Source organism: Cryptomeria japonica, chromosome 4 (genome assembly GCF_030272615.1).
Source record: "Cryptomeria japonica chromosome 4, Sugi_1.0, whole genome shotgun sequence".
NCBI lineage: Eukaryota > Viridiplantae > Streptophyta > Pinopsida > Cupressales > Cupressaceae > Cryptomeria > Cryptomeria japonica.
The window spans coordinates 272,489,812-272,517,733 of record NC_081408.1 but is presented as its reverse complement, the minus strand read 5'-3'; the positions used below and the strand labels follow the sequence as shown (position 1 = coordinate 272,517,733).

The 27,922-nt window shown below is 35.6% G+C and overlaps 1 protein-coding gene across 1 annotated transcript; it reads left to right on the top strand.

Annotated features, from left to right (window-relative positions):
• The first annotated feature begins 970 nt into the window (after positions 1-970).
• Positions 971-2,747, top strand: LOC131074018 (probable xyloglucan endotransglucosylase/hydrolase protein 5). The gene is made up of 4 exons (XM_058010570.2): positions 971-1,190; positions 1,284-1,384; positions 1,869-2,062; positions 2,245-2,747. The coding sequence occupies exons 1-4, from the start codon at positions 992-994 to the stop codon at positions 2,624-2,626; spliced, it is 876 nt and encodes a 291-aa protein (XP_057866553.2). The 5' UTR covers positions 971-991; the 3' UTR covers positions 2,627-2,747.
• Positions 2,748-27,922: the final 25,175 nt, after the last annotated feature.

Sequence of the window (27,922 nt, the reverse complement as noted above, 5' to 3'; positions counted from 1 at the left end):
ATTCTTCGAAAATCGTAGATCGTTCACATCCAATGCAACATGGAAATGCTGTTTATGATTTCAGACCTTGGAAAAGACTTCATATTAGTCTTCTCCAACGAATTAATAGTAAGTTGTTCACGCAAACATAATTTAGACAAAACAAAAACAAAATCAAAATCATGTAAGTATCTTCTGTAAGTGGTTACAAAATTCTCCACGCAAACAAAAATCGATAGCGTAAACCGACAAGAACTTTAAGCTCTAGATTGTAACAAATTCAGCACGGCTTTGAAGAATAGAGAAAGATTGAGAATAATATAACTGCTCAATTCCTTAAGGGAGTCCTTCTGATATTCCAACAACAGTCTCTGCTTGTTTAATGACGTTACTTATTTCTACTTTCAGATTCTCTATAGCAATCTTCTTTTTCTTTTCAAACCTGTATTTCAATTTTATTACTCAAGTGTTTGGAGCTTTTAAAACATGGGGTTAGGTTTGAGTTCTCCACCAAACTAGTGGAATGATACTTGCAATCCTTTATACATAATTAAAAAATTCATATAAGCTAAAAAAAATATTGGGAAGTTCTTGTATATTTCATAGCTGGCGATTGGGTCTGCTGTCCCAATAAACCTTTTGGATGCTATATTCTTCATTACTGGTTTTTTCAAGAGTTCATACTTATGAAAACGACCAACAACGACCAGAAGAATGTCTTTACCTACTTGAACAAATATTAAATACATATTAAGTATTCATGCCGTGTGGGTAATCTCAAGGTGGAGCAGATTCCAGCATGGAGAAGAATATGACCCATTGTACAGATGCTATATGCTCTCATAATTGTTCTCTTTAAGTCGTCACTATTCGTTTAAAAAAACTTAACCAATAATTTGAACCTATGTTAAATAGATACCTATGCATAAACATTGGTTATAAATGGAGGAGAGAAGCATTTGGGTACTCACTCATAATCTGTTCACTATCGTGTGCCTAGAAACAGGAGGCAATGAAGAATTGGTTTTTGAGTTTAAAAAGAGGAGCAAAGGCAGGTTATATCTGTCCATTGCTTCTTTTGTTTATATACTTTTTGTCACAAGGAGAATGTTCCACCTTCAATGAAAACTATGCTATCTCATGGGGAGGTGACCATGTTAAATTGTCAAATGATGGACAGACAGCACAGCTCCTTATGGACAGAGTTTCAGGTATATATGTCAACCAAACAGACTGTATATTGTATTAAGCACTTTTTATTATGAATAAAAGATAACAATATTGGTTTTCAATGCTTGTTTCAGGTTCTGGTTTCGCCTCGAAAAATCAATACTTGTTTGGGAGCTTTAACATGAAAATTAAGCTGGTCCCTGGAAATTCTGCAGGGACAGTAACTGCATATTATGTATAAGCTACTAACCTTACATAACTGTTTGAGAGCCCAAATAGAAAAAGTAGGAAAAAAGTATAGACCACTATATAAATTGCTTTCACTTTTCTTTGATCCTATGTTTATCTTTCTACTACTCTCAATATAGGATGGCATGAACGTGAACTTCATTTGAACTAATATATTTTTGTTCTTCAACTTTCTTGTAGAGCACTATTCACGATATTTATTTACAGCAAACTTAGTGATATTATTACCGTGTTTACATTGCATTTAATAACTTATTAGTAAATATGTTCTGTAGGCAATTATCATACAATGGAGTTGATTGCTTTTAAGTAGATAACCTTAACTCACAGCATGGGGGTTATACATATTTCTGGTGATCATTTGATGAGAGCATAATAAGAATTGAGATATAAACTAATGATTGTTTGTATAAATTTCTTCTACTATAACTATCTCATGCTAAAATGTTGGAACATTTATTTTTCATCAGATGTCCTCAGACTCATCGTCCCATGACGAAGTAGACTTTGAATTCCTTGGAAACCTGCAAGGAAAGGATTACATTCTACAAACCAACGTTTTTGCAGGGGGTGTCGGAAACAGAGAGCAAAGAATTCGTCTCTGGTTTGATCCATCTGCAGACTTCCATAATTATTCAATTCTTTGGAACCAAAAGCAAATAGTGTACGAAATCTTTTCACCTATTAATCATAATAATTCAATAGTTGGTTATTGATTTCTCTTCCATTTCATTTTATGTTAAGAGAAGTTTACAGTTTCTCTAAGTTTTGATCCACGATGTTTGGATAAATGATTCCTCAACTTAAAACATTTGTGTGTAATATTATAATATGATTTGTGAGCAGATTTGGTGTGGATTCAATACCCATCCGCGTGTTCAAGAACAATGAAGGAGTTGGGGTGCCATATCTAAAGAATCAACCCATGAAAATCATCTCCACCCTTTGGAATGGGGAAGACTGGGCCACAGATGGAGGAAAAGTGAAAATAGATTGGAGTAAAGCTCCCTTCATTGCATCTTATCAGGCCTTTGAAGTGGATGGGTGTATGGCATCTGCTCAGTCGTGCAGTGGGCACTGGTGGGAGCAACCGGAATTTCAGGGCCTAAGTCAAAACCAACTGAACAGTCTTAAATGGGTGGAAAGAAATTATATGTTATATGACTACTGCAAGGATAAATCAGGAAGGTTTTCCAGTGCTCCGCCTGAATGTGCAATAAACCCCTGAACATGGAGATTCTGTAAAGTGTCTATAATCCCAGATTTCTAATAAGACTTTTCGAATATAATGATGTGAAATTCCCATTATTGTTGGCTATAATTAAACAAAATAAAATTGGTTCGCCAAAAGGAAATAACTTATCACAATGTCATAATTTTATAAAAATGGTAAATGAAGAAAGTAAGCATGAAGATCTTAGAAACTTGTAGATCGAGGGTGGTCGCTATCGTCTTGACTATCTCAATCTCTATTGAGCACATCATTTTCATCACCTATTGCCTACTCAATAGTGAATGCATTTTCATTGATATTTTTACCTCAACAATAAGAAATTCAATATCTTGATTACCATCATTTTGAATATTATGGAGCTAAGGTTAAGAAGAGGGTTGGCTAAGGTAGAGAGGAGACTAACATGCATATTTCTTAGTTTATTGAGACAAGGACCACTTTTAGTGGATTTGAAAGTGGTATCAAGAATATATAGAGTGACCATGAGTTTGGTCATATTAGGTTGAATGGTTGCAAGTTAGTGATAGGGGTATTACCTTAGTGATGCCATAAAACATTTTAGAAAGCAATTGAGAGGTAATGGTTGAATTTTGAAAGGGTTGGCCTTGGTATAAGAAAATTGGTATTTGAGATAAGGATAAGGCTAAAGTGTGAAATGGTCCACATATAAATCTACTCGTCTACTCTAGTTGAAAGTGAAATGATCTTAAAGAATTCAAATTGATCTTGTCAGTGGTTATATTAAAGCTTATTACAGTGATGGGTGAAAGAGGATTAAGGCTAAGTTATAAAAAAAGAAAAAGTTAAATTAAGTATTACAACAATGACTAAGTTATAAAAAAAGAAAAAAGTAAATTAAGTATTACAACAACATTTAAAATTAGATGTAAAGAAAAATAAAAAGACAATGTACAATAGTTAGAGAAAAAGACATATAATTCTTATACATTTTTTTAATTTATTTACTATTTAATATTTTTCAATCTTATTTTTACTGAAATATGTTTAATTACTATTTATATGTTAGATATTCTAAATTTTGATTTACAATCTTTTAAGTTTACCATCTAATTATTATGTTTAAATAAAATTCATTATTTTTTATTAATAAAAATTATATAAACTACAATCAAAAGACCTCATCCATAACTTTGGTATTAACTCATTTCCATTTAGCTCAGATTTAAAATTTCTATCATAAATTAGCATAAGCATAATTCATTGATCTCCATAACTATCTTTATTGAGCACAAAAACAATTAGTTGGGACTGTCATTCAAAGTCTAATATTTTTCAAACTTCTCAGCTGGGATTTTAATTTTTCATCATGGATTACATCCACCTAAGATTAGTTATTGGCCAAGGAATTTATACAACTCATCACCGTCGTTTTGAATATATTAAAATTAATGCCAGCAACCAGCTCAGATATAATATGGTTGTATTAAAAATCACATTGTTGCACAACCAGAAACTAAAAATGAATGGCATCCACAGAAATCATATATCAACATCAACACCATCCATTCTGGCCCAAATAATAAATTGCTTCTTCTCGAATAACTCCACGAAAATATTCTTTCTTCAAGTTGCAGGATAACCTTTCGCTCAAAAAATAATCACAAAGCCTATATTATAAGTAGCTCATAAGTATTACAAGGTAAGTAGTCTTTTTCAGAAAATAAGGAAATAAAAATATTGATGACTACTCTGTAGATGATTTCATTGTTGTGTTATTAATTCTTTCTTCTCCTTAGCATAAGAATGGTGATTCCTTTCCAAATAATGAGAACTCAGTCATACATGATTTGATTATATGAAGGAGCATATTAAGTTAGACGGTTTAATGGTAAATTAGACATTGGCTTTCATCTTTTATATGAAGGTATTAATCATGTACATATCAATAATATGGTGTTACTTGTGAAGAGAAAAAACAAGAAAGGTTCTTATGAATCAAAGGTCATTTACATTGAAATTGTTTATTAGTAAGATTGTAAAATGTTAAATGCAAGAAGGATAATCTTCTATAATTTGAATGAATTTAGTGAATTATATGTTGCTAGAATCTATGCTTTGAAACAATTTATTTTGTTTCTGATTGTCTATTATAGATTATCATAGTGCAATATATTATTGACCTTAACAATTTCACACTAGGTTTAGCACCCATTTTCGTGCGTGTGTCTAATTATGGATGTAAATGCCTATTTTTTTTACAACTTTGTTAAACTAGGTTATTTCCCTTATTTCGAGATGTTTTGCCAGCATATTTTTCTATGTCTGCAACAACCCACACCCCTTTTCCTAGCAAAATTGGCTCCACTTTTGATAAATGAAAGTCAATCTTGCAATTTGCATGATCAAATTCTATTTGTCAATTCATCCTAAAAAGTTGTTTCAAAAAGGTGTAAGTTACATATAAATATAACTCCCTTTTATATTTCAAAGTCTAGTGGAAAAAACATATTTAAAGAAGGATATAAATGTTCAACGATAAAAGAAATGAAGAAATTTCAAATTGATTCCCAAACCAATTAATTTGAGAGCACTAGAATTTGGAGTTGACAAATTGAGATACTTTGTATTGATTCCCAAACCAATTAATTTGAGAGCCTAGAATTTGGATCTTGATTCCCAAACCAATTAATTTGAGAGTCTAGATAATGAGATGGATTCTTTCCCTATCTAAGAGAAACCTAAAACTAAACCCAAAAGTAGCATGTTAATTTTACCCAAAGTCATGCCTCAATGGATGCACCTAATTGATCATTTTATACTGCTTATAAAACTAATGACACACCCACATATTAGGTGCTTATTGGCCTTGTATGCATGGTGAATGTTGTAACAAAAGATCTAAATTATATATATGAATTATACCAACATATTTATGAAAAATATAAAGTCTTGGATAAGATGTAAGATTCTTTCACATGCCTTAAATTGGTGTGTCATAACTTTTCATGTCCAAGTTAGATCCAAAAGCTTTGATGTACCCCTTACCATAGCTCCTAACATAGACCAGTTTCATCTAAAGTTGGTTCATGCTCGACTCAAATCGATGAAAGAAGTTCCTTCTATAGTCAAGTGTTTAAAAATTTTCATTTGAAGGACAAGTCCATATTTCATATTATAGTAGGCTCCAACCCTTGTCCAAACATTGAAAATTTCTACATGACTACTTTTGGTGTAACCACCTGAGCCTATCTGGCCCTATGAGGATATGTTGTTTCTCTCTTATCCTCTGTTATTTGTGTATGTTATAATAAATCCTCCTACCCTATAGGTAATGAATGAACCACATCTTGGATTGAGAATCTTTCCCATTCCTCAAGGGTCCAGTATGTAAGTGTAATGTAAGAGAGAATTATAATTAGGGTTTCACAAGTTATGTTTTGTAAACTAGGAAACCACTTATTTTTTACCTCCAAAAAATTAAAAGGGGGATTGTTAGTGTAAATAATTATTCATCTTGGATATTATTACACTTTACTTAAGTTTACTTAGGAAATGTATTTCATAGTAGTTTGGGTATGAGACACTTGGGTTTTTGTGCCACATTGGGATAGTGTGTGTAGGAGAAATTCCACCTTTTATGGTGTTGATCTTGTTGTTACACTCCACTCTTGTTGTTACACTCCACATTCAGTGGGTGATCCACCTCATGTGGACTATTATATTATTTCTCCTACCTACCCACACCTATTTCCTACCTACCCTTGTTTCTTATTAAGCCACATGTCATATTTGTGTGCTCATACATCCATATAGCCTTGCCTATATAAGCAAGCTCATCTACATTGTATGTAACTATTGAATCATTATTATTGATCATTTTCTATTGATGAGAATACAGTTTATTCTTGTCCTATATTGTATCTCTATTTTGTACATTTCATTGAGCTCTTGATCTTGGCAAAATCTCACATGGTATCAGAGCCATTGGGGCTTCATTGATTCATCTTGAAGAGGCATTATTGCGATGTTAAGAGGTAGATCTGAGGAGTAGCATCTTTTGGAGGTGTCCTAGACTAAATCTGACCTCGCCATTGCGTCCAGAAGGCTGTTTCCATGAATTTTGGTTATAAAGTCGGCCTATTTTGGTGAGAAAAAATTTTTCACCAATTTTGCTATAATCGTACAGATTTTCAAATTTTTTTATATATTTTTCGAATTTTTTTTTTTTTTTACTTTCTGAAATTTTTTTAAAAATCAAAATCAAAAAAAAAAATTCGAAAAAAATTGAAAAGAATAAAAAAAAATATCAAAAAGTTTTTTTTGGGGGGTTTGCAAACCCACCCCCCCCCCCCCGACCCCCGTACCGTAGAGTATTTGATTATAGGTCGTACTTGCATCGTACCCATCGCAGACCACTGAGAATCGTGCCCACTGTAGCGCTTCCCATCCTCGCCGCATGTCACCACTGCCGCTGCTAGAATCTATCGCCACCCACGCCGGCTCCTCTCGACACACGTCGCCACTCTCTGACGCCCGCTGCAGCACCGGTCCCGTAGGTTCCTCCACTCGCTCGTCTGCCGCCGCTGCTGCGTCCTCCCAGCTCCTCCCGGTGCCTCCCGCCGCCTCCAGGCAGTGCCTCCCGATGCCAACGCCGCCTCCGGCAGGCCCACCTCCTCTGCCATGTGGACAGCCGGCCCCGCCAGCAGGACCCCGACGAATCCCACGTCCGCCACGTGGCAGGCGGCCACTGGCCTGCAGATTAAACCATACATATAGTTAGCAATCTGTACATAGTGCCACACAGACTTCTGTACACATAGTCACCATGCCACATCATCCGTACGGCTTGCACAGTCATCCGCCATATCAGCCCATCCGTACAGTACAGACGTCCAGTCAGTAGAGAAGCGAAGTTTTTGCGATGGTCATACAATCGTCAAATTTAACACAGTGACTTGTTGACGTCAGCGCCACATCAGCAGAGTTTGAAAATTTTTGGACCCCCCTCTCATTGAGCTTTTTGATTTTGCAGTTCAACTTCAAATGGCCATAACTTGCTCATTTTTGCTCCTTTTTGGGTGCAATTTTTTTTGAAATGGGCTAGAATTTCATGCTCTCTGCAGTGGTGAAGAAATTTTTTGATTTTGATGCACGTATTTTTCAAAAAATGCAGTTTTTGGTGACTGTACCTGAGTAATCCCAGTTTTTGCAACTTTAGAGGCTTCGTTTGGGGTCATACGACCTCCTTTTTAGGTGCCGTTTTTTTTTTAAAGTACGCATTTTTTCATCTACTTTCACATGATGCTATTAGATTGATGCCATTGTAAGTATAAATTTTACTTTCAGATTTTGGCCATTTGTGGCTCTCTTGGTACTTGTATATTTGCTTGAATCTCAGTTAGATTCATTGCACTATTGATTGAAGTCTCTTGTATCTCATTTGAGAAGTTGTAAAATTTGCATCATAAGTCCACTTTACCTTTTTTTGCAAGTGGCTCATTGTAATCGCACTAAGTATAAAGTGCCAAAATCATCACTTTGGGGGGGGGTACTTTGATTGATTGAATTTGGGGGGGGGGGGTGTTTCTTGTGCTTTTGTGCTCTTGTGTTCCTTCCTTTTTGCTGCTATGGGTTCTTCTAAGTTTCCTCTCTTAACTCCACATAATTATGCTACTTGGAAAATTGATGCATGGAGTAAACTTATGGAAAAAGGACTCGCTCATTACATTGATGGAACTATTTTTGCTCCCACTGATCCTAAGGTTGATCCAGTTGGTCACTTGGTTTGGCTCACTAAAAATATCATGGCAATTGGTACCTTAAGAAAGTATGTATCAAAGGATCTCATTTTTCATATTGAGAAATGTACTCTAATCAAGGATGCTTGGCAAAAGTTTCAAGACTTGTATGGTCAAATTGATGAGATTAGGGGATATCAAATTGATAGTGATCTCACCATGTTAGATCCCAAGAACTTTGATACTATACAAGATTATGTCACTAAGGTAAATGAGTTGAGGGCACAACTCAAAGATTGTGGCATTGATAAGAAGGATACTCAATTGATATTCAACTTGATAGGCAAGCTTCCACAAGAATATGCAGCATTTGTTTTTAGTTTCCAAACCCATAAGATGACAATGGGTTCAAGCTACAAAATGCCTACATTTGATGCTTTCAATGAAATGTTGATGATGGAACAAACTACGTTGATAAGCATGGGCATTCTTAAGGCTTCTAAGTCTCAAGCATTAGTGGCAAATCAAGGGAAAAAAGGAAATCAGGGAAAGGACAACTCAAACAAGAAGAAATGGCAGTCAAAGCCTAAGGACAAAGCACCATCTTCTCCACAACAAGGAGATTCATCCTCTTCCAAGAAAGATAATTCACCAAAGAGGGAGAGACCTACTTGTGCTTATTGTAAAAAGATTGGTCATGAGGAGCATCGTTGCCATTCTAAGAAGATTGATGAGCTCACACATATCATCAAAAAGCATAACATTGATTTGCCTAAAGTCTACAAGAAGGATGATTCATCAACTTCCACTTCCTCACATTCAAAAGGAAAAGGGCAAGCATTCATGGCTTCTACAAGTGGGAAGACTCACTCTTTTGGAACAAGAAAAGGAAAAGCTCTATGTGCTACTATTAGTCATGATTCAGAGAGATGGCTTCTAGATTCAGGGGCTTCTCATCATATGGCATCTTCGCAATCTATGTTCTCTACATTTGAGCCTTGCACCATGCCACAGATTTTGATGGGCAATCATACATACATGGATGTGATTGGGAAAGGATCTATTGACATTGGGGATAACTCCTTCAATGATGTGTTGTGTGTACCCCACTTGACAAATAATCTCCTTTCTATCTATCAAATCACACATGGTGCAACTAAAAGAGTTGTGGAGTTCACACCTGACTCAGTTTTCATTAGAGACTTGGAGACTAGAGCTATCATTGCGACTGGGGTGGTTGATCATGCATCTCGGTTATACTCCTTTTCAGATTTTGTTGATGATGATGATTTCAAATTTGATGATTCTACACATGTTGATCACACTTATTGTGATGATTCAGATTTTGAGGAGAACTTTGGGCACTTGAACATGGGGATTCTCACATGTGACCCCGTTCTTGAGTCTTGTATTTCATCTCCTCATATTCATATCACATCACCTATTGCACCTGATGATGTGGATAGTGCGACATTTTTTCCTTCATGTGATTCAGTGCAGTAGGATATTCATTGTCTTCCAACTTCAGATTCATGGGAAAATTACTTGATAGACATTGCAGGTTTGTTTGTGGAATCCTACATTGCAGATTTGGGAGACATCATTGATGACGTTCATCTTCTCTTTGATGAAGATGATCCTTCTTCGATTGTTGCGAGGGCACACTCTGACCCTCTTGTTCATTCTCTACATGATCATTCTTTCAAGGTTGACATGATTGTGGATACTTATGTACAGCAGTTGGAGGAGGTCTCTTTATGTTTTGAGGAGACATGTGAATCTTTGGGACATGTTCTACATCCATCTCCACTAGATCTTGGAGTGCCTTTTTCAGCAGTGTGGCACAGTTTACCACCTTTGGAGGGGGTATCTTTCAGCATTGACATGGGGACACTTGAGCAGTTTTCAGAGATTCCTTTCATCATGAGTTTTCTTCATACATCTTCCCTTCATGATTGGGGAGACTTGATGGATACACCTTTGGTTTTATTTCTTCCTAAGGGGAGGAATGTTGTTCGACGTTCGTGGAGCAGTTTCTTCATACATCGAGCTTCTATCATTGGTGCAGATTCCACATTGAGGGGGGGCTTCCTAGCTTCTCTTCTTCTCTCATATGGGGGGGACTTTTTCATCACATGGGGTTTTGTTCCTCACATTCTTCTATGAGAGTTCTCTTGTATAGTTTTCATCTCTCTTTTGGGGGAGGGTTTTTTCCCATTTGGTTTTTTTCTCTTTCCCCACTTTGTGAGAGATTTCATTGCATTGGTTTGCATGCATTTGCATTTGTACATGGGTACCTAACATGGCCTCATAGCTGGGACCCATCTTGCATTGCTTAGTTGCATTGTAAACTTAAGTGCATTCCCCTAAGTTGCACTTAAGGGGGGTGTTGGTGTAAATAATTATTCATCTTGGATATTATTACACTTTACTTAAGTTTACTTAGGAAATGCATTTCATAGTAGTTTGGGTATGAGACACTTGGGTGTTTGTGCCACATTGGGATAGTGTGTATAGGAGAAATTCCACCTTTTATGGTGTTGATGTTGTTGTTACACTCCACTCTTGTTGTTACACTCCACATTTAGTGGGTGATCCACTTCATGTGGACTATTATATTATTTCTCCTACCTACCCACAGCTATTTCATACCTATCCTTGTTTCTTATTGTGCCACATGTCATATTTGTGTGCTCATACATCCATATAGCCTTGCCTATATAAGCAAGCTCATCTACATTGTATGTAACTATTGAATCATTATTACTGATCATTTTCTATTGATGAGAATACAGTTTATTATTGTCCTATATTGTGTCTCTATTTTGTACATTTCATTGAGCTCTTGATCTTGGCAAAATCTCACAGGGATAAATACAATAGATCCAACCTCAATTCTATTAGGAAGAGGGTTAAATATTGATTGTAGTGCTTATTCCTCTATTTTTTAAGTTGAATGTAATTGGAATTGTATTATTTTAATTTAGGGTAAAATAATGAATAATTAAAGTAAACTAACAAAAGCATACTACTATAGATATCCCATGGAGCCAGAAATTGAGATTTGGAAAAAATAAGATGTTTAGAGCCTGTTCCCAAAAAGTTTGACCTGATTTTTTGGGACCGGATAGTATAGATTCACCCTCGTGCTCCAACTTTTGCTTTGTTGAAAGTTGAACCTGTTCATAATTAGCAACTCTATTGGAATCCCTAAGTACAACTACTTAGATAATTTACTACCCCTGAAAAGAGAGGTAAAATGTTTTGTATAGGGTTTTCCTTTGCTCAAATCCTAGTTTAGGAATTAACCTTGAAATTGAAATAGTAATTGAAATGAGAATTTTTGCAAGATGCTTTCCTATTAAGTGAAAAGTCAGATCTAAAACAAATGCTTGTAATTGAAATATATATCTTCATGAAGTTTTGTTTGGATCCTCACGCAAGCAAGGGTTTTAGGATGTCTTGCAAAATGTATTCATAAAAATTTGATCATTAATGCCATCTTGAATGCTTGAACTTAACTTTACTTCTTGAATGCTTGATGAATGAAAAATTTATTGCTCACTCAAATTGAACTTTTAATTAGGTTCATAGAGTTATTAGATTTTGTTTTAAAAGGGGAGGGTTAGACCTTCTTTTATACTTGACTACCCAAAAATTAATTGAATTCTCAGAGTAGGTTGACATGGGATCAAATTTCCCACTCATCTGAGATGACCATGATGAGGACCAAAAATGGGTCTGAATTGTGAGGATGAGGGGGTTGGGTGCCCTAGTCCTAAGCTTGGACAAGGGAACCCAAGACTCTATTCCTCACAATGAAGACTCAAACTTGGAGATAAGGCAGGGAAGATGGTGGAAATATGTGTTTGCAGGTGGTGTGAGCAGAATTAGAATTGGCATCATGAATCAAGAGTTGAAGCACCATGGTGAGGTCTAAGCAAGGATGAAATTGTATGTAGACAAAATTTACAATGCTACATTTACCCCCAATTTAGTAGGAGCATGATAATAAGAATACTCATGATAAAGTACAAATTTGAATTGAAAAACGTTCATCAAGATATCAAAAAGACAAGATATACCAAGCATCTAGGGACTTTAGGATCCTAATACTCTAATATAAAGATAAAAGATAATACATGAAAGAGAGAGAGAGAGAGAGAGAGAGAGAGAGAGAGAGAGAGAGAGAGAGAGAAGAGAGAGAGAGAGAGAGAGAGAGAGGAGGAGAGAGAGAGAGAGAGAGAGAATGAATGCACTAGCCCAAGAAGATTTAGTTACTATGGGTCATGAAAAAGAATGAGAAAAAATTACAAACAAAAAGGCTCAGTGCAAAGTAACTTGAGTATCGAAAACATGTCATGGTGTGTGCATAAATTGTAAAATTGAGAAAAGTGTATGCCCCCATGTTAAAGTGATTGCATATGCCTTATCAGGATAAATTGCTTTAAGGTAGAGTGCATCCAAAATACAAGCATGTTATAACAATGAGATGCCACCTAAGAGAGGACAAATCGAAAGATAGTGATCACAAAACATATAGGAAAAAGAACATAAGGGGTCCACTAAATCTAGGGTGACTATTCTCTTATGATAAATAATATTTATCAAGGATATTTTTATTTAATTGACCTCATCCCCTAATTGTAATAGAACTACAAACATAACAGAATAAGAGAACAAGAGATAATAAACAAATGTTTTGTTTGAGTCAACATGAAAGAGACCAAAGAGAGATCGCAATGCTTTGCATCATCCCCAAGTATACAACAGGAGTGCATAGAATAATTGAGATACAAATAGAATAATTTTACAATAGATTTAGCCTCTTTATTACCTTGTACAAATGGAGTAACAAGGGTCATCCAAAAAAAAATTAACCTAACACAAAAACACATCATCAGGGAACAACAATATGAACAAGCAAACACACAAAAGAGAATCTACAACATGAATGAAGCTAGTCAACCAAATCATTTGCCTCCAAATCAATTACTTAAAATAATCTAGGGATGGTGGACAAGATGCAAGAGGAGCCATTTTTTTCATAGTAGATGGATCTACTACAAGTTCCAAACAAGGATCATGGTCTAATGATAAATCAATTTGTTTATCACTAGGAGCTAGGGTTAATTATTTTGAAAAATGTGAAGATAACTCATGATTATTTTCAAAAATTATATGCATATCATTAAAATAATTAGATCAACATTGTGAGAATGAATGAAATTATCACCATCATCATCTAAATTAATAAAAATAGGATCTCTAACATGAAAACAAGTTGAACCATCATTTTTCATAAGCATTTTTTAATATAGGTGATTTGAGTTGAACTTCCTCCCTACGGTTAGGCGAAGGTTGGAAAAATGGGGCCAAGTCAACATTTGGTATCTTGTGATCCTTGGCATGATGCCTTCATCTACATGTCTTGCACATTGATTTCTTTTAGTTTTAGTCGATACTTGTGAAGGTTGAGGACAAATGGACATAGGCTTCTTTTCTTCCCTAATAGGGGTAGGAATGGAAGAACCCCAATAGGTTGAGGGAGACTTGATGCCAAGAGCTTTTCTTTGTAGGAAGCCATAGACAATACTTAGGGATACATAGGAGGAATAAAAGAAGCGGGATGAATAATTGGTCCATAATGATGAGGAATATACATGGGTATAGGATCTCTAGGTTTACTCAAGGACACGATCATCTCATTTTTCTATTTTTAATAAGATAACGAAATGTTGTTATTTTGATTCTTAAGAGACTTAGGTTTAGGAAAAAAGTAATCAAGAGTGAAATTTTCATGCTTCTTCATGGGTTAGTAAAGGCTATGATTAATTGTTATAATAGTGCCATTTTGAGGGAATTTCAAACGTTTATGAATTGTATAAGGTATAGGTTTCAAGGAAGAGAGCCAAGGATGTCCCAACTTCACATAAAATTAATCCAATGTAGAAATTATAGAAAAGGTAACATCTAAGCACTTAGTACTAACCTCAATGGGAAGGGTGATAAAACCAATAGTAGGGAAAGATAAACCATCATATACCTTAACCATAACATAAAATTTATCATATGTTACTTGATGCAAATTTTGAATATAAATATGTTCTTCAGTAATCACATTCATCATACACATTAGATAACCAAGAACTCCTTGTAAGATTTTATCTTTTATCTTCGTAGTAATATATAATGAGCCATTAGGTGCAATAATAGTCTCACTAAGATCAAAATTAATGCATGTCTTTTGGAGGTGTAGGTTTGTTAAAAAGGTTTACAATATTATAAGATTCTATACCAAGGTCATTATGAGAAAAATAAAAAGACTCAAACTCAACAACATTGGTAGAATGAGAAGGTAAAAAATTAGTAAAAATTTGGAGGTTTTGATTAGGAGGTACAAATTTATTCCCTTTGTCATTGACACTGGCTATTGATATAGTATTGTTATCAATAAAGTATTTAATCTTATTTCTCAACTAGTAACACTTCTCAGTATCATGGCTAGGTTGACGGTGATACTTACAAAAAGATTTAGGATCATGATAAGCCAACAATGGTTACTAATTGTCAACTAGTTTGATGGGAGAAAGTTGCAACATATTATCATTTATCAACATCAACATTATACTATGCAAAGACAAATAAAGAGGAGTTAATTCTTTCCTAAATTATTTGGATAAAGGGGCCACACTTGATGTCATGGCTATTGGAAACCAAGACCAGTAAGGAGGAGTGGACGGGGGGGGTAGAATCAGTGTTCTACCAGAATTGAGAAATTTAACCTTATTAATACAAAAAATTATCAACTGGTATACTTAAAAGCATATAACAATAAGCAATAATGCAATCACAAAGATGAACACCATAACACCGTAGATTTATATATGGAAAATCTCAAAGAGGAAAAACCATGGTGGGATTGGAGACCCACACTATCTATCCATTGATCAAATGAATAAATATTTACAATGAGGGACCAGCACATGCAGGAAGGCCAACAACCTAGAGCACACTGCTCATCACAAAAGGAGTCTCATTGACTACATAAAAATCTAGACTACAATCCGGAAGAAAGAATAAATTGCAATGATACCATCTTATATGCTTGAGTATAGTTTCGGTTAAAATCAATACCGAAGGCCTAAAACCTCTTCTAGAATCCCAGCTCAATCGACCAAATCCTCTACTCAAATGAATATTACATTATTCTCTCACACACAATATCCCATACATTCAATATCATGATCTAAAATGAGATCATATTTATACCAACCGAAGACATAAACAATTAGGTCGGCCACCTAAAAGATAATACAATAAATTCACAAATTAAACCCATAAGCAAATGATCAACCAAGTAGTCTTAGGCCAAAAACAATGTAAACTGATCCTTAAATCCTGTCGGTAATACATTAGGAACATCCTCCAACATGTTACATAAACTGGTCCATAACCTAGATAATACCAGGACCCAATATAGGTCAACACATGCCAAAGCAATGATCCCAATCAACCAAGTCTCAAACATGATCACCATCAGCATCCCAAATCTCCACTAGAATCCACACCAACACCACTTCTACATATCATCAAAGATCTTCATCAAAGCTCTATCGGTGAAACCCTTGTCGGAACAACAAAACAAGCTTACCAACATACAGGATAGCATCTTATCACCAGATCAAAACCAACTGACTATGATACACATAAGGAACACATGAATAACCAATCCAAACCAATTTTTTAGACCAAGGCATACCGGAGCATACCAGATCATCATGATCTAATCCAACTAGAAACCAAACATCTTATCAGGACCAGAAGGATACTGGTAAATAGCCAAAGCAACTAGAGTATCTAGTGTTGCCAATATTTCCATCAATGACAAAGATCAATGTAACACATAATCAATTCCTCCAAATTGGCAACAATATCCCCCTTTGGCATTGATGGCAACACTATATGTGAAAAACATCCAAGTGCCAAGAAATTCCAAACAAGTCTCCCCCAATGGAAGACAACCAACAATCTCCCACAACATGATATGACAATGAAGTTCTTAACAAAATATCTTTGCATCAATTAACCATCCATGGACCTAAACCAAACTCCCCGAATGGGATACAACCAATCTGAAATATTGTTCCTCCAATAATATCCCCCTTAGACTTATATCTCTGTTAAGCTCTGTTCTATACATAAGTATCTCTCCCCTTAATGTATACAACTCCTTATGTTTTTCACATGAATATCTCTTCGCCTTTGACATAAATGCCAAAAATTTGAGATAAATATCAAAGCAAAAACATAAACCACTGAATCACAAGACTAAGTACTCCCCTAGAGTAGTAGCATCACCACATCAATCCATAATAAACAATAGCTCTAAGTACATAGTAATATCATCAAGATATACTAGTACAAATTCTGCTAATACTCCCTTAAAAGCCATATCCATGGCTCTCTGAAAAGTTGTACCTATATTTGTTAGTCCAAAGGGTATTTTACAATAGGCATAGGTGCCCCAGTTACTAGTAAATGCAATATTAAATTGGTCTGATTCTTGGACTAGGATCTAATTATACCTTGAGTATCCATCCAAGAATGAAAATCTTTCAGAGCCACTAACTTTGGCTAAAATTTATTCCACGAAAGGGAGGGGATAATGGTCCTTGAGGGAGGCTTTATTGATATCCCTAAAGTTTATAAAAAATTTAATTTCCCCATTGTTCTTCCTAACTAGAATAAGATTGGCTACCTCAGAAGAATGCTTAATTGGAAAAATAATGTTAGATTCTATAAGCTTGGATAGTTCTCTCCTCATCAAAGGCTTAATTTTGGGATTTATAGGCCTTTTATTTTGTCTGACTAGTTTAGCATAGCATCTAACTCTACGGTATGTTGAGCTAGACTAGGATCAAACTCTTTTAGATCCTCATAGGAAAAAATATCATTATACTCTTGACAAGGATTAACAAAATTATTTTGATCTGATTGGGAACATACCTTCCCCAAATTGAGAGCTTTTCCTTCTGCCATGACCATTGATTTGTAGTCTCCTTTCTTGGCAACCAGGTTCATTGCTCTTCCTTTCATTTGATCATCATGGTTGAAGATCCCCTCCACGGTGATCAACCCCTTGGGTAGCTTGTTAGAACTGAGGTGCATGATTTGATCTCCATACTGGTCCTATAGCATGCCTTTCTTCATCCTACAGGAAGCTCACAATTTGTTTATCAAAATCAAAAACCTGACAATTCACTTGGTTATCAGGTACTACAGGTCTTGATGTACCACCAATCTGATCTATTGTTCTTTCTTTCTTGCAACATGAAATGGAATGTCATGTTGATCACCTAATGTTGCTAGTCTATGAACATGTTTATTTTGATTCCTAGGGACACTAGAAATATTGAAGGCCTCAAATCCCTCAATTAGGTCCCATTATCTATGCTTGTAGGACTTGAGAAGGTTTCTCTTGGTGACATTTTGATCTATAACTTGATTTACAACCAACTCACTATCTCCATGCACCTTTAAAGATTTGATCTCTCACCTTTGTGTTGTTTGGAGACCCAAAATCAAAGCTTCATACTCAACTACATTGTTAGTGCAACTAAACTAAAGTCAGAAAGAAAAGAAATATTTCTCCTCCTCGGGAGATATCAGCAATACATTGGCCCCTCCACCATTTTTGTTCCTTGAACCATCAAAGAACATGTCCAGTATCCCCTCCATATCATTGTCTTTTTTTGAAATTAAGATTAGAAATGGGGGTGTCTTCTTCATGTATACAATATGTACCCATGTCAGTACCATTGACCTCATCAATGTAGTCAAACTGAAATGCATTTGCCCACTCATCAAGTTGGCAATCAGGAACCTCATCCAACTGAGTTGCAAGCTCTCTTATTAAAATTTATTCTTTGTTCTCATGGAGAGTACAATTCATGTTGATAGGACTTGGGGTATAGGGCTCTATATGATCATTGACAATAGGTTCAGCCCTAATGGTGACTTTGGTACCATATCTTGTCCTAAACAACATGTGAGAGTAGTCAAAAGATAGGTAGCCACCTATCCTGGCAATGAATTCCCTAGATAAACAAATGGTAAAATAAGAAGGGAGGTCAATCACTGATATGTATTGCAACACACTACAACCTGGGCACACATGCAAGGTTAGATTTAAATATTTAATGAATCCCACATTCTGAACTGATGTCCCAACAAGATGCACGACCCCTTTTGTTATGGGTTCATATTTGATACTTAGGTGGTCAGATATATCCTTAGGCATGACTGAACTACTAGCCTGACTATCTATCATGCAATTATGAACAATTTTATCTCCTATGATTAATGATAGATAAAAGGGAGAAATTTTATTGATTTTCTTTGAATTCTCTACCTTCAAAGGTTGCACCAAGCTTATGGGAGTTGAAGAACTGCAAATTTGACTTGCACTTTTTGCAACATCCATCCCCTTTAGGGCTTCCTAAAGTAGGTATCTTTGAAATGTGATAGAAAGAGCATCCCACATAGATACATTGAGGCTAGCCCTCTTTATTTGTTCAATAATATTGAAGGGGATGACAACCTTAGCAAGGACCTTCACAACAACAAGGTCTAGTTTTGATGTTGTAGGGGCCTTAGGTGGCTCTCCCTGCATAACCCTACGAATCAAATATTGCTCCTTATTTAGAGAAGCCACCCTATCATGGGCCTTGGGAATTGTAGTCTATAGGATAGGTTGTGAAGCTTGAGATATAGATGGAGTCTGAGTTGTTTCTACAAAACTTGCGCTAGGATCTATGGCCATCCATTTTGATCTTGTGTTGTTGGCCACACTATCTCCACTTGTCTGATTCATGCCACAAAAATCAGCCTCCTTCCAATTCATAAAAGTTGTATCTCCATGTGTATGAATGGGATAGTCAACAAATTGTTGTTGCCCTGACGTTGTTGGCTCCTCTTGTACTACTAGGGCCAAAGAAAGCTCACCATTTTGACATGAGGCTTGATTATGGGGTTGATTGCATGGAACACACCAATCTTGTTCTTGACCAAGATTGTTCTGAATTGGCACTATAGCCTTTGAGGTGCTTACAGCTTTGGGATTCAAATTATTCAAGGGCCTAACATTTCTCTATTGGTTCTACCCTTGAAAATTAGACCTCTACTGCTGATAATTCTAGTTTTGGGGCTAGTAAGACCTGTTGTTAGCCTGCAGCAACTATCTCTTGACTAAGACCAATTCATTTCCATATCCCTACAGTTGTTGGCTCATATTTTGCACTAAAACCTTAAGCTCCTGAATCTCAGAAGGTGGAGGAGGTACAGGTGTAAGCATTTGACTTGCAAATGCTATTGGTATTGGTGCTAAAATAGTCTGTTGGGTAGGAGCCTCTGAAAATAAGGGCATTGGAGGCATAGGAGGCAAATTTCCTACCTATATTAAGCAATTTTCTGCCCTTATGGAAATCTCATAAGCTAATGGGAGATTATTTCCCCCCATAGATTGAATCATTGCAACTATGTCACTATTCAAAACCTTAACATAATATTGAAAATCATGGTTTGATGAATGCTTCACTAATGATGGCATTGTATCCCATGTCTTTTGAAATCTATAGTTGAAATCACCCATGAACTCATGGGGTGCTCTTTTTATTGTGGTCAACTGCTCCATAAGTGATAGATGGTCACTTTTTTCTTCGAAATGCTTGTATATCTTTTCTCCTGACTCATACCAAATGTGAATGGAGTTAGGAGCTAGCCCTCTATACAATTGGAGGGCTTTTGCCTTGAAAGAGTATGCAAGAAACCTCACTACAACATTTTCTACACTGACATCAAACACTGTGCAGAAACTTGCCACATCTTATATATGTTGTTCAGTGCAGGTAGATGTTTCTCTAGTAAAAAGTGGTATAGCCTTAAAGGCTACTAATGAAATGTTATTCTTTTGAGCTAGGACTAAGGGACTGCCACCATTGAAGGTGACAAAGGTATGTGCTATTGGCACTGCCATAACAAATAGTGGTTTGTTGATATGGATGGCAGGGCCTCTAGATTGTGCTAATCTGATAAAAGGAGGGGTAGACTGAGATGTTAAGGGTGTAGGTGATTCTCCTTGAGTTCCCTTTGTTAGTGACAATGAAAGCCTACCTTTAGTTCTTCTAGAATATGAACATGAAAGCTCAGAATATTGGAAATTACCTCTAGAAGAAGATCTGGTGTGTATTATTGGCATGTAAGTGATAGTTGGTCCTCACGAGTACTCTGAATTTGTTCCTTAAAGTCACCAAGTGCTTGATTGATTGCCTCAAAAGGCTGGATCGCTAAGGGAGGCACTGAATCTTTAGCAGATATGCTGAAATTATGTCCCATCAGGCCTCCAAAAAAATGTTACCATATAAGTCTACACCCTTGATGAACTTCAGAGTTCATCAACCCTGTGACACATAGAAACAACCTCCCAAGTGTGGGGCTTGTAGAAGTGATGTTGAGTCTCCAAAGAAGGCTAGGTTCTTATTCAATCTGATGTAGGTGTTGGACCAACCCAACATTGATTAAAATACCTATGTTCTGGCAAGGAAAAGGGAGAGAGATGGATTATTTGGAAAGGGAAAACGTTTGCACTTAGATTGAATGTTTGATCTTCTTTCCTATGTCTGCACATAACAACAATAGAAAAGATTTGAGTATGCACAAATTCCTATCCTAGTTAACCACCTATGTGTGAATGAGGGTTGGAATCCTATGAAATGAAGAAAGGAACTAGGTCTAGTTCATAGTCAACACCCACAGGGGACTCAATACAGATACTTACAGCCTAGGAAAGCAAAACATAGTACATTCATATAGAGAGGTAAATTGTTACACAGTTTGCAAGAATAGAAACAAGCAAGAATAAGCATAATCTATTAATGTCAAGGCTAGGCTACTTTTACAAATCATGAAAATAAGTATTCAATTGAAGAGAAAAGAAAGAAGATACTGATAAAATTACAAAAAATGCCTTTATATTTTAGGCATAACTCTGGATTTAACATTAGATGAAAACCCTAACCCTACCCGGGTTAGGTTACAAAATTTGAGAGAGGATAAAATGATCAGATTGATAGATCTGATAGCATGCTGAATCCAGCCTCTGAAGGTGTCCTCTACCTCCGGAAGAGAGAAAACCACCCCTTGGTGAAGTAATCCCTACCAACAAGCATGGTTGGGCACACTTGCAGAGACAAAGGTCTTTGTTCTACATTAAAGAGGGCATGGTGGCGTTTGAAACCCACCCACAAAAGTCACCTCTAGAGCAATGGCTTTGAAATCCAGTGGTTCGCATGAGAATGGGTCCAAGATTGGGTACCAATTGAGAAAAGAAAGATCTTGACCATCGATTCGACAACTACCCTACATAGAGCAATCAAAACCCAATGACTACTATGAATTCAAATGTCCACCGTCGATCTAAGAGATTCGTACAAAGATAGACACGCAATACCTCTCCCTATGTGCACCCATCAGGCCCAATAAGAGATTTAAACATCATTGTTGGATCAGGACTTATGAAGATCCAACGGCCATGGATGGCTAATGTGGCACCCCGGGTCCACGCTTTCTTCACTGTGTTTGACCGCCGAGCAACCTTGCATTCTTATCCCACAACATGACTGTGGGTCTATCTTTTTCCCATGGGAGAAGACTCTCACTTTAATTTTTCTTCCTTTTTTCTTATCCTACAACCCTCCTCTTGTCTCCTTTTATCCATGTGGGATAAGGGTTTCCTTTATTTATGTCTCGCTTTGCATTCCCTTGAGCTTTGTTGAGACTTTGTCAGATAAGGCCTCTCTTGTTTTTCGTTTATTTCTTTATCCCGCAAGCTCCCTTCTATCTTTGTTTTCTTCTGCAGGATATGGGTCGCTTTGATTTACCCCACTTTTCTTATCCCATGGGAACAGGCTGGTGCCTTTGTTCCCACGTGGGATAAGCAATGAAACCACGTGCCTTTGTATTTTTCTTATCTTGTAGCATCCTTTGTGTGTTTACTTTATCTCATGAGATAAGGCTTTCTCTTTACTTTGTCTTCTTTGCTTCTTATCCTGCACATCGTTATCCCGCAAGACCTTTTGCTTCCATGTTGTTCTTTGATGCCGACTGGGGCCCACCTCAATGCCAAATAGAATGCTGCAAACTAAGGCAATCAATAACATGACCTGATCAATAACATGACATGTTATTGACATGATTAGACTACAAAGGAAAGAACACCTACCCATAATATATATCCACTATGTATATTAGACTACAAAGAAAAGAGCTCACTACTCTAGAATTTCACACCAAGGCTAACTGTTCATGGGGCAAGATACAAAAGAGGACCTGTAAAACTTGAAGCTAACTGCAATAGGACAAGATACACAAATGAAATGAAAAGATGGATCTCTTGATCATGAAGTTGTTCTTGAACTCTACATCAAGCAACCATCATCAACATACACACAACTCAAAGCTCAACTACCAACACTCTATCACATATCTCTGCTATAGTCTCAGCACAACTTGCATATCATTTGAACACAATTCTTATTCTTTGCTCTTCGTTGAATCTCACTTATTATCTTCACATAATACATCTACATCCCACACCTCATCACACTTCCATACTTGTTCCTCTTACTCACAACTCAATCACACACATTCCTTATATACAAGATAGATCATCACAGCTTGAACCAAGTCAGATTGAACTAAAATATACCATGTGGGCTAAAAATACACATGTTGATCCACTCTAGGAGAAAGAGAGGACAAAAACACATCTTCTGAAGATCAATTCATCAATCTACAATCAACAAAACATAACTAGCATCATATCCATACGCTACGCATCCGTGTAAGAAATTAATAGATAAAACATACTCTCCAATGCAAATAACTCAAATCTCGATTTCCACATGCTATGGTGAGACCCATAACACCTCAAACAATCTCCGACAAATCATATTTAGACCTAAGGATATAGGTCTAACATAGAATAGCACAACCAACAATAAACAATTCTGCAACACCTGGAGAAGACAAGGATATTTTTGGACCACAGAATAATCATATCCACGATATTAAAATTGTATCCAAATAAGATAAACATAATAAATAATGCCTGCAACACTTTCCATACCTAAACACTTCCAGAACAACCAATGAACACTTGCAACACCAACACAACAAGATATCTCTACACCATAGGCATTCTAGACAAAGACAATCTAGAACAACAAGTTTGACATCAATGACAAACACAACAACACATACTTGCAACAAATCCATTATTCATTGTTGATGATAAAGTCAAAGATAAGTCGATTGTGTTTAAAAATTTAAGTGTTTTAAGGTTTGGACTGATTCACCCCTCCCCCTTCCGAGTCCTAAGGTTAGTTCAATACTAATAACCTAATGTTGTTTGTAAACAAAAAATTACTAGATACCAAACTCAAGGTTTGTTATAAAGAAAGTTGAGTTGTAGTGGTTGAATTTTGAAAGGGTTGGCCTTGATCTAGGAAAATTAGTATTTCAAATAAGGATAACACTAAAGTGTGAATTGGTCCATGGATAAATCTACTCATCTAGTCAAGTAAGAAGTGAAATAATCTCATAGGATTAAAATTGACCGTTAATGGTGAGAATAAAGCTTGTTAGAGTGATAGGTGGAGGAGGAGGGTTAGGGTCAAGTTATAAAAAATGAGAAGATATGTTAAGTAATACAAAAGTATTAAAATTAGATGTAAAACAAAATAAAAAGACAAAGTACAATAATTAGAGAAGAAGACATCTCTTATACCTTTTTTCATTTATTTACTATTTATTAATTTTTAATTTTATTTATTTTTATTGAAATGTGCTCAATTACTATTTTTTATTTTTTTCAATAAAAGCGGAGAACCACTAATTTTATTAATTATAAATTTATACAATCCTAGTTCAAAAAACACTAAATATGTTATATATTTTTAATTTTTGTTTATAATCTTTTAAGATTCTCATCTAATTATTATATTTAAATAAAAAATTATCTTTCTTTTATTAATAAATTTTTTATAACCTACAATCAAAAGACCTCATATCCCTATCTTTCATGCTAAAGACTACCTAATATTAAACCTATATAACTGATAGAAACTAATTATCTTTGAAATGAGACACAAATATTTAGTTGAGGGTAATTCAAACTCTAATATTTGAAACTATTACAGATTCACATCTCTTCAAAGTTTCTCAGTTTTATTTAGCTGGGATTTAAAATTTATATCATTGATTGCTTCCATGTAGCATGCACATCATCAATTGATCTCCAATAACTATCTTTATTGAACAAACAAACAATTAGTTGGGAGGGTAATTCGAGTATAATTCGAGTATAATCCTTGGACATATCAGGGATTCACATCTCTGTTCATTCAGCTGGGATTTAAAATTCCACCCAGCATACCCATAATCAATTGATATCCAATAACTACAACTCATCACCGTCGTTTTGAATATATAAAAATAAATGCCAGCAACCAGTTCAGATATACTATAGTTAAATTGAATATCATACTGTTGAACAACCAAACACTAAAAATGAATGGAATCCATAGAAACATATATCAACATCAACACCTTCCATTCTACTCGTGTGAATTAGAAAGCAGGTTGGTCCAAATAATCAATTGCTTCTTCTCGAATAACTCCACGAAAATATTCTTTCTCCAAGTTGGTAGACAACCTTTCTTTCCAAAAATAATCACGTAGCTTGTAAGTGTTAGAAGGTAAGTAGTCTTTTTCAGAAGATAACGTAGGCCACTTTCAATACAACACGCCTTTGAAGCAGAACAAACTATTCAGAACTTTCCCGTTTTTGATTGAGACAAAGGAAATACGAATCCATCTGGCACTCGTTATGCTTATCCAATAACAAGTACAGCTCATCCATTGTTTTTAATGTTCTGTTGGAAGTTAGGAAGAGTTAGCAGATTGAGGTAGAAAGAGTGGAGTGCCTATTAATGGTATAAGGAATAACACCGTGTCAGTTACCAACAACAAACAACAATCAGACATTATCGATTTATAGTGCACCACATATAATTGGAATAGAATTGTTGGTTCTACGTAGCAAGGATATTAAACATAAACTATAAAACTAATAAGAAGGCATTAGCGAATACACATTAGTATCCATTTAGTTAGAAGAACAATTCTACAACCTGTAATTATACATCCCAATTTAATAAGGCCCTTTATTTGTCACTGGCACCTCATCACTTTCATTAAACAATAATCATTATCATTTATTAACTATTAAAATATATATCTTAAACAAATCTATCTTGTGTTCCTGTTGTCCGTGAGATTCTTTTCATTTGCTGCTTGGATATTATGTAAGGGTTCGGGCCCTCTCCCACTTTATCTAGTCAGAACAAGTCTATCTTGTAGGTGGAGTAAAATATATTATCATTATCCAATATTTTTAAAGAAATTAAAGCGTAATGACATTGAGATACATTTTCAAGGAAATAAAGATACGGACAACTACTCCATATAAATAATTCAAAGGTTGTGTTATTATTAGTTCTTTCTTCTTCTCTACATAAGAATGGTGATTCCTTTCAAAGTAGTGAGAAGAACATAATCATGCATGATTCTAACATATCCACAAGAATACTATATAAGTTAGAGGGTTTCGGGCTAAACTAGACTTAGGCTTAGAAGATTCATACAAAGGTATGAATCATCTATGTAGTGATATTATGGATGGTACTTGTGAAGAGAAAAAGAAGAAAGATCATTGCAATAGTGCACGTATAATAAGTCAAAGATCATTTACATTGAAATTATTTATTAATAGGATTGTAAAATGTTAAATGGGAGAACGATAATCCTTTATATATTAAATGAAATGAGTAAACCATATGTTACTAGAATCCATGTTGTGACACCATTTTTTTGGCTCCTTGGTGCCTATTATAGGTATTAGAATCCAAGAGCATTGAGATTGGGGGGGGGAGGGCGGGGGGGTGAATTAGTGTTCTACTAGATATAATATTTTTAACCTTATTAACAAATCCACTTAATAACCGGTATGCATAAATGAAAGTAACAACAAGTAATATTAATGCAACCACATGAATCAACACCATAACACATAGATTTATACGTGGAAAACCTCAAAGAAGAAAAACCACGGTGGGATTGGACACCCGCAATATCTATCCATAGGCCAATTGAATAAATATTACAAGAGGGGCCTGCACATGCAGAAAGGTACACTGCCTAGAGAACATTTCTCATCACAAAAGGATCCTCACTGACTACATATCCAAAGTACTGGATTACAAACAAAAACATTAAACTTAGAATGAGCATCTGCTATGCTGGATGAGCTCCGGTTAAAGAACTATCTATATCAGTTATACTGTAACCTCCCTTATCAGTAGCTTAGATCGCTTCACAAACCTCTATTCAAATAGTCAAGACCAATTATAGATCTTTACATTCGCATTCTATTGGTCAATATCTTTCTCACATACCATCACATAACCTATCGCATCTCTTATCTATCACATCCACAAAATGACCTAACTTGGACTGACTTATATACCCAATTACATGAACAAACACAAATGCCTTATGTCGACTTACAACCATATTTCAAATAATAAGACACATGTCGGCCCAAAGAAAATATAAACATGAAACAATATGACCGTTGTCGCTTCCATGCTTGCTAGATCAATCTCCTATGTCAACCTTAGAATATAGGTTCCAAGTTTGTTAGTTACATGCTTGTTGGTTCCTTGAATTTCGGTGAATTGAATGCGGGTTACCTTGATTTCCTGATCTCCCATGTGTTACCAACAATGACAAAACCTATAACCCAGATGAGTGTCCATTCTAAAAAAATTCTACCTTTGGCATTGATGGTAACACTCATGTGAAAAATGGATCGTTGAAGTGTTGTATTAGTTCCTGTCAAAAAACTGATCTCCCAAAACTAATCTCAGAAGGTTGCTCCCCCTGATCTATACATTACTTCTTACGTCCCTTAGCATTTTTCACATCCACCTCTCCCCCTTTGACAATAATGCCAAAGGCTGGGGCAAAATTAAGAAATGAATGAACTTTTGTACAAAGAAAAATTGTAAAACTGGATCTAAATGTACTTGAAAATATCCAAATAAGAACCCTTAAAAAATGCCAAATATGTATCCCAGCCAGATTTTAGAGTTCCCAAAATTGATACAAACTCGTTCTGAATATAAGTGTGCAATCCTTCTTTTGTTCGGGTTGCCAGTGTGGGCATATTCATCTGGTCCATACATTCCCACTTATGAAGTACCAAATTATTAAGCCAGGGACTTACCAAACTTATCAATTCTTTGGCCCACCAGATTAATTTGTCCTTTTCCTTCTCCAGGGCTGAATTTTAGACTCTAAAAGAAAAATTTGACCATCAACAAAGCTGGTCAATGATTCAGTACCATCAAAAGTGACTAAAAGTTGTTCCAACTTATCCTTATCCACCTTAACTTTATTATCCAGGTTT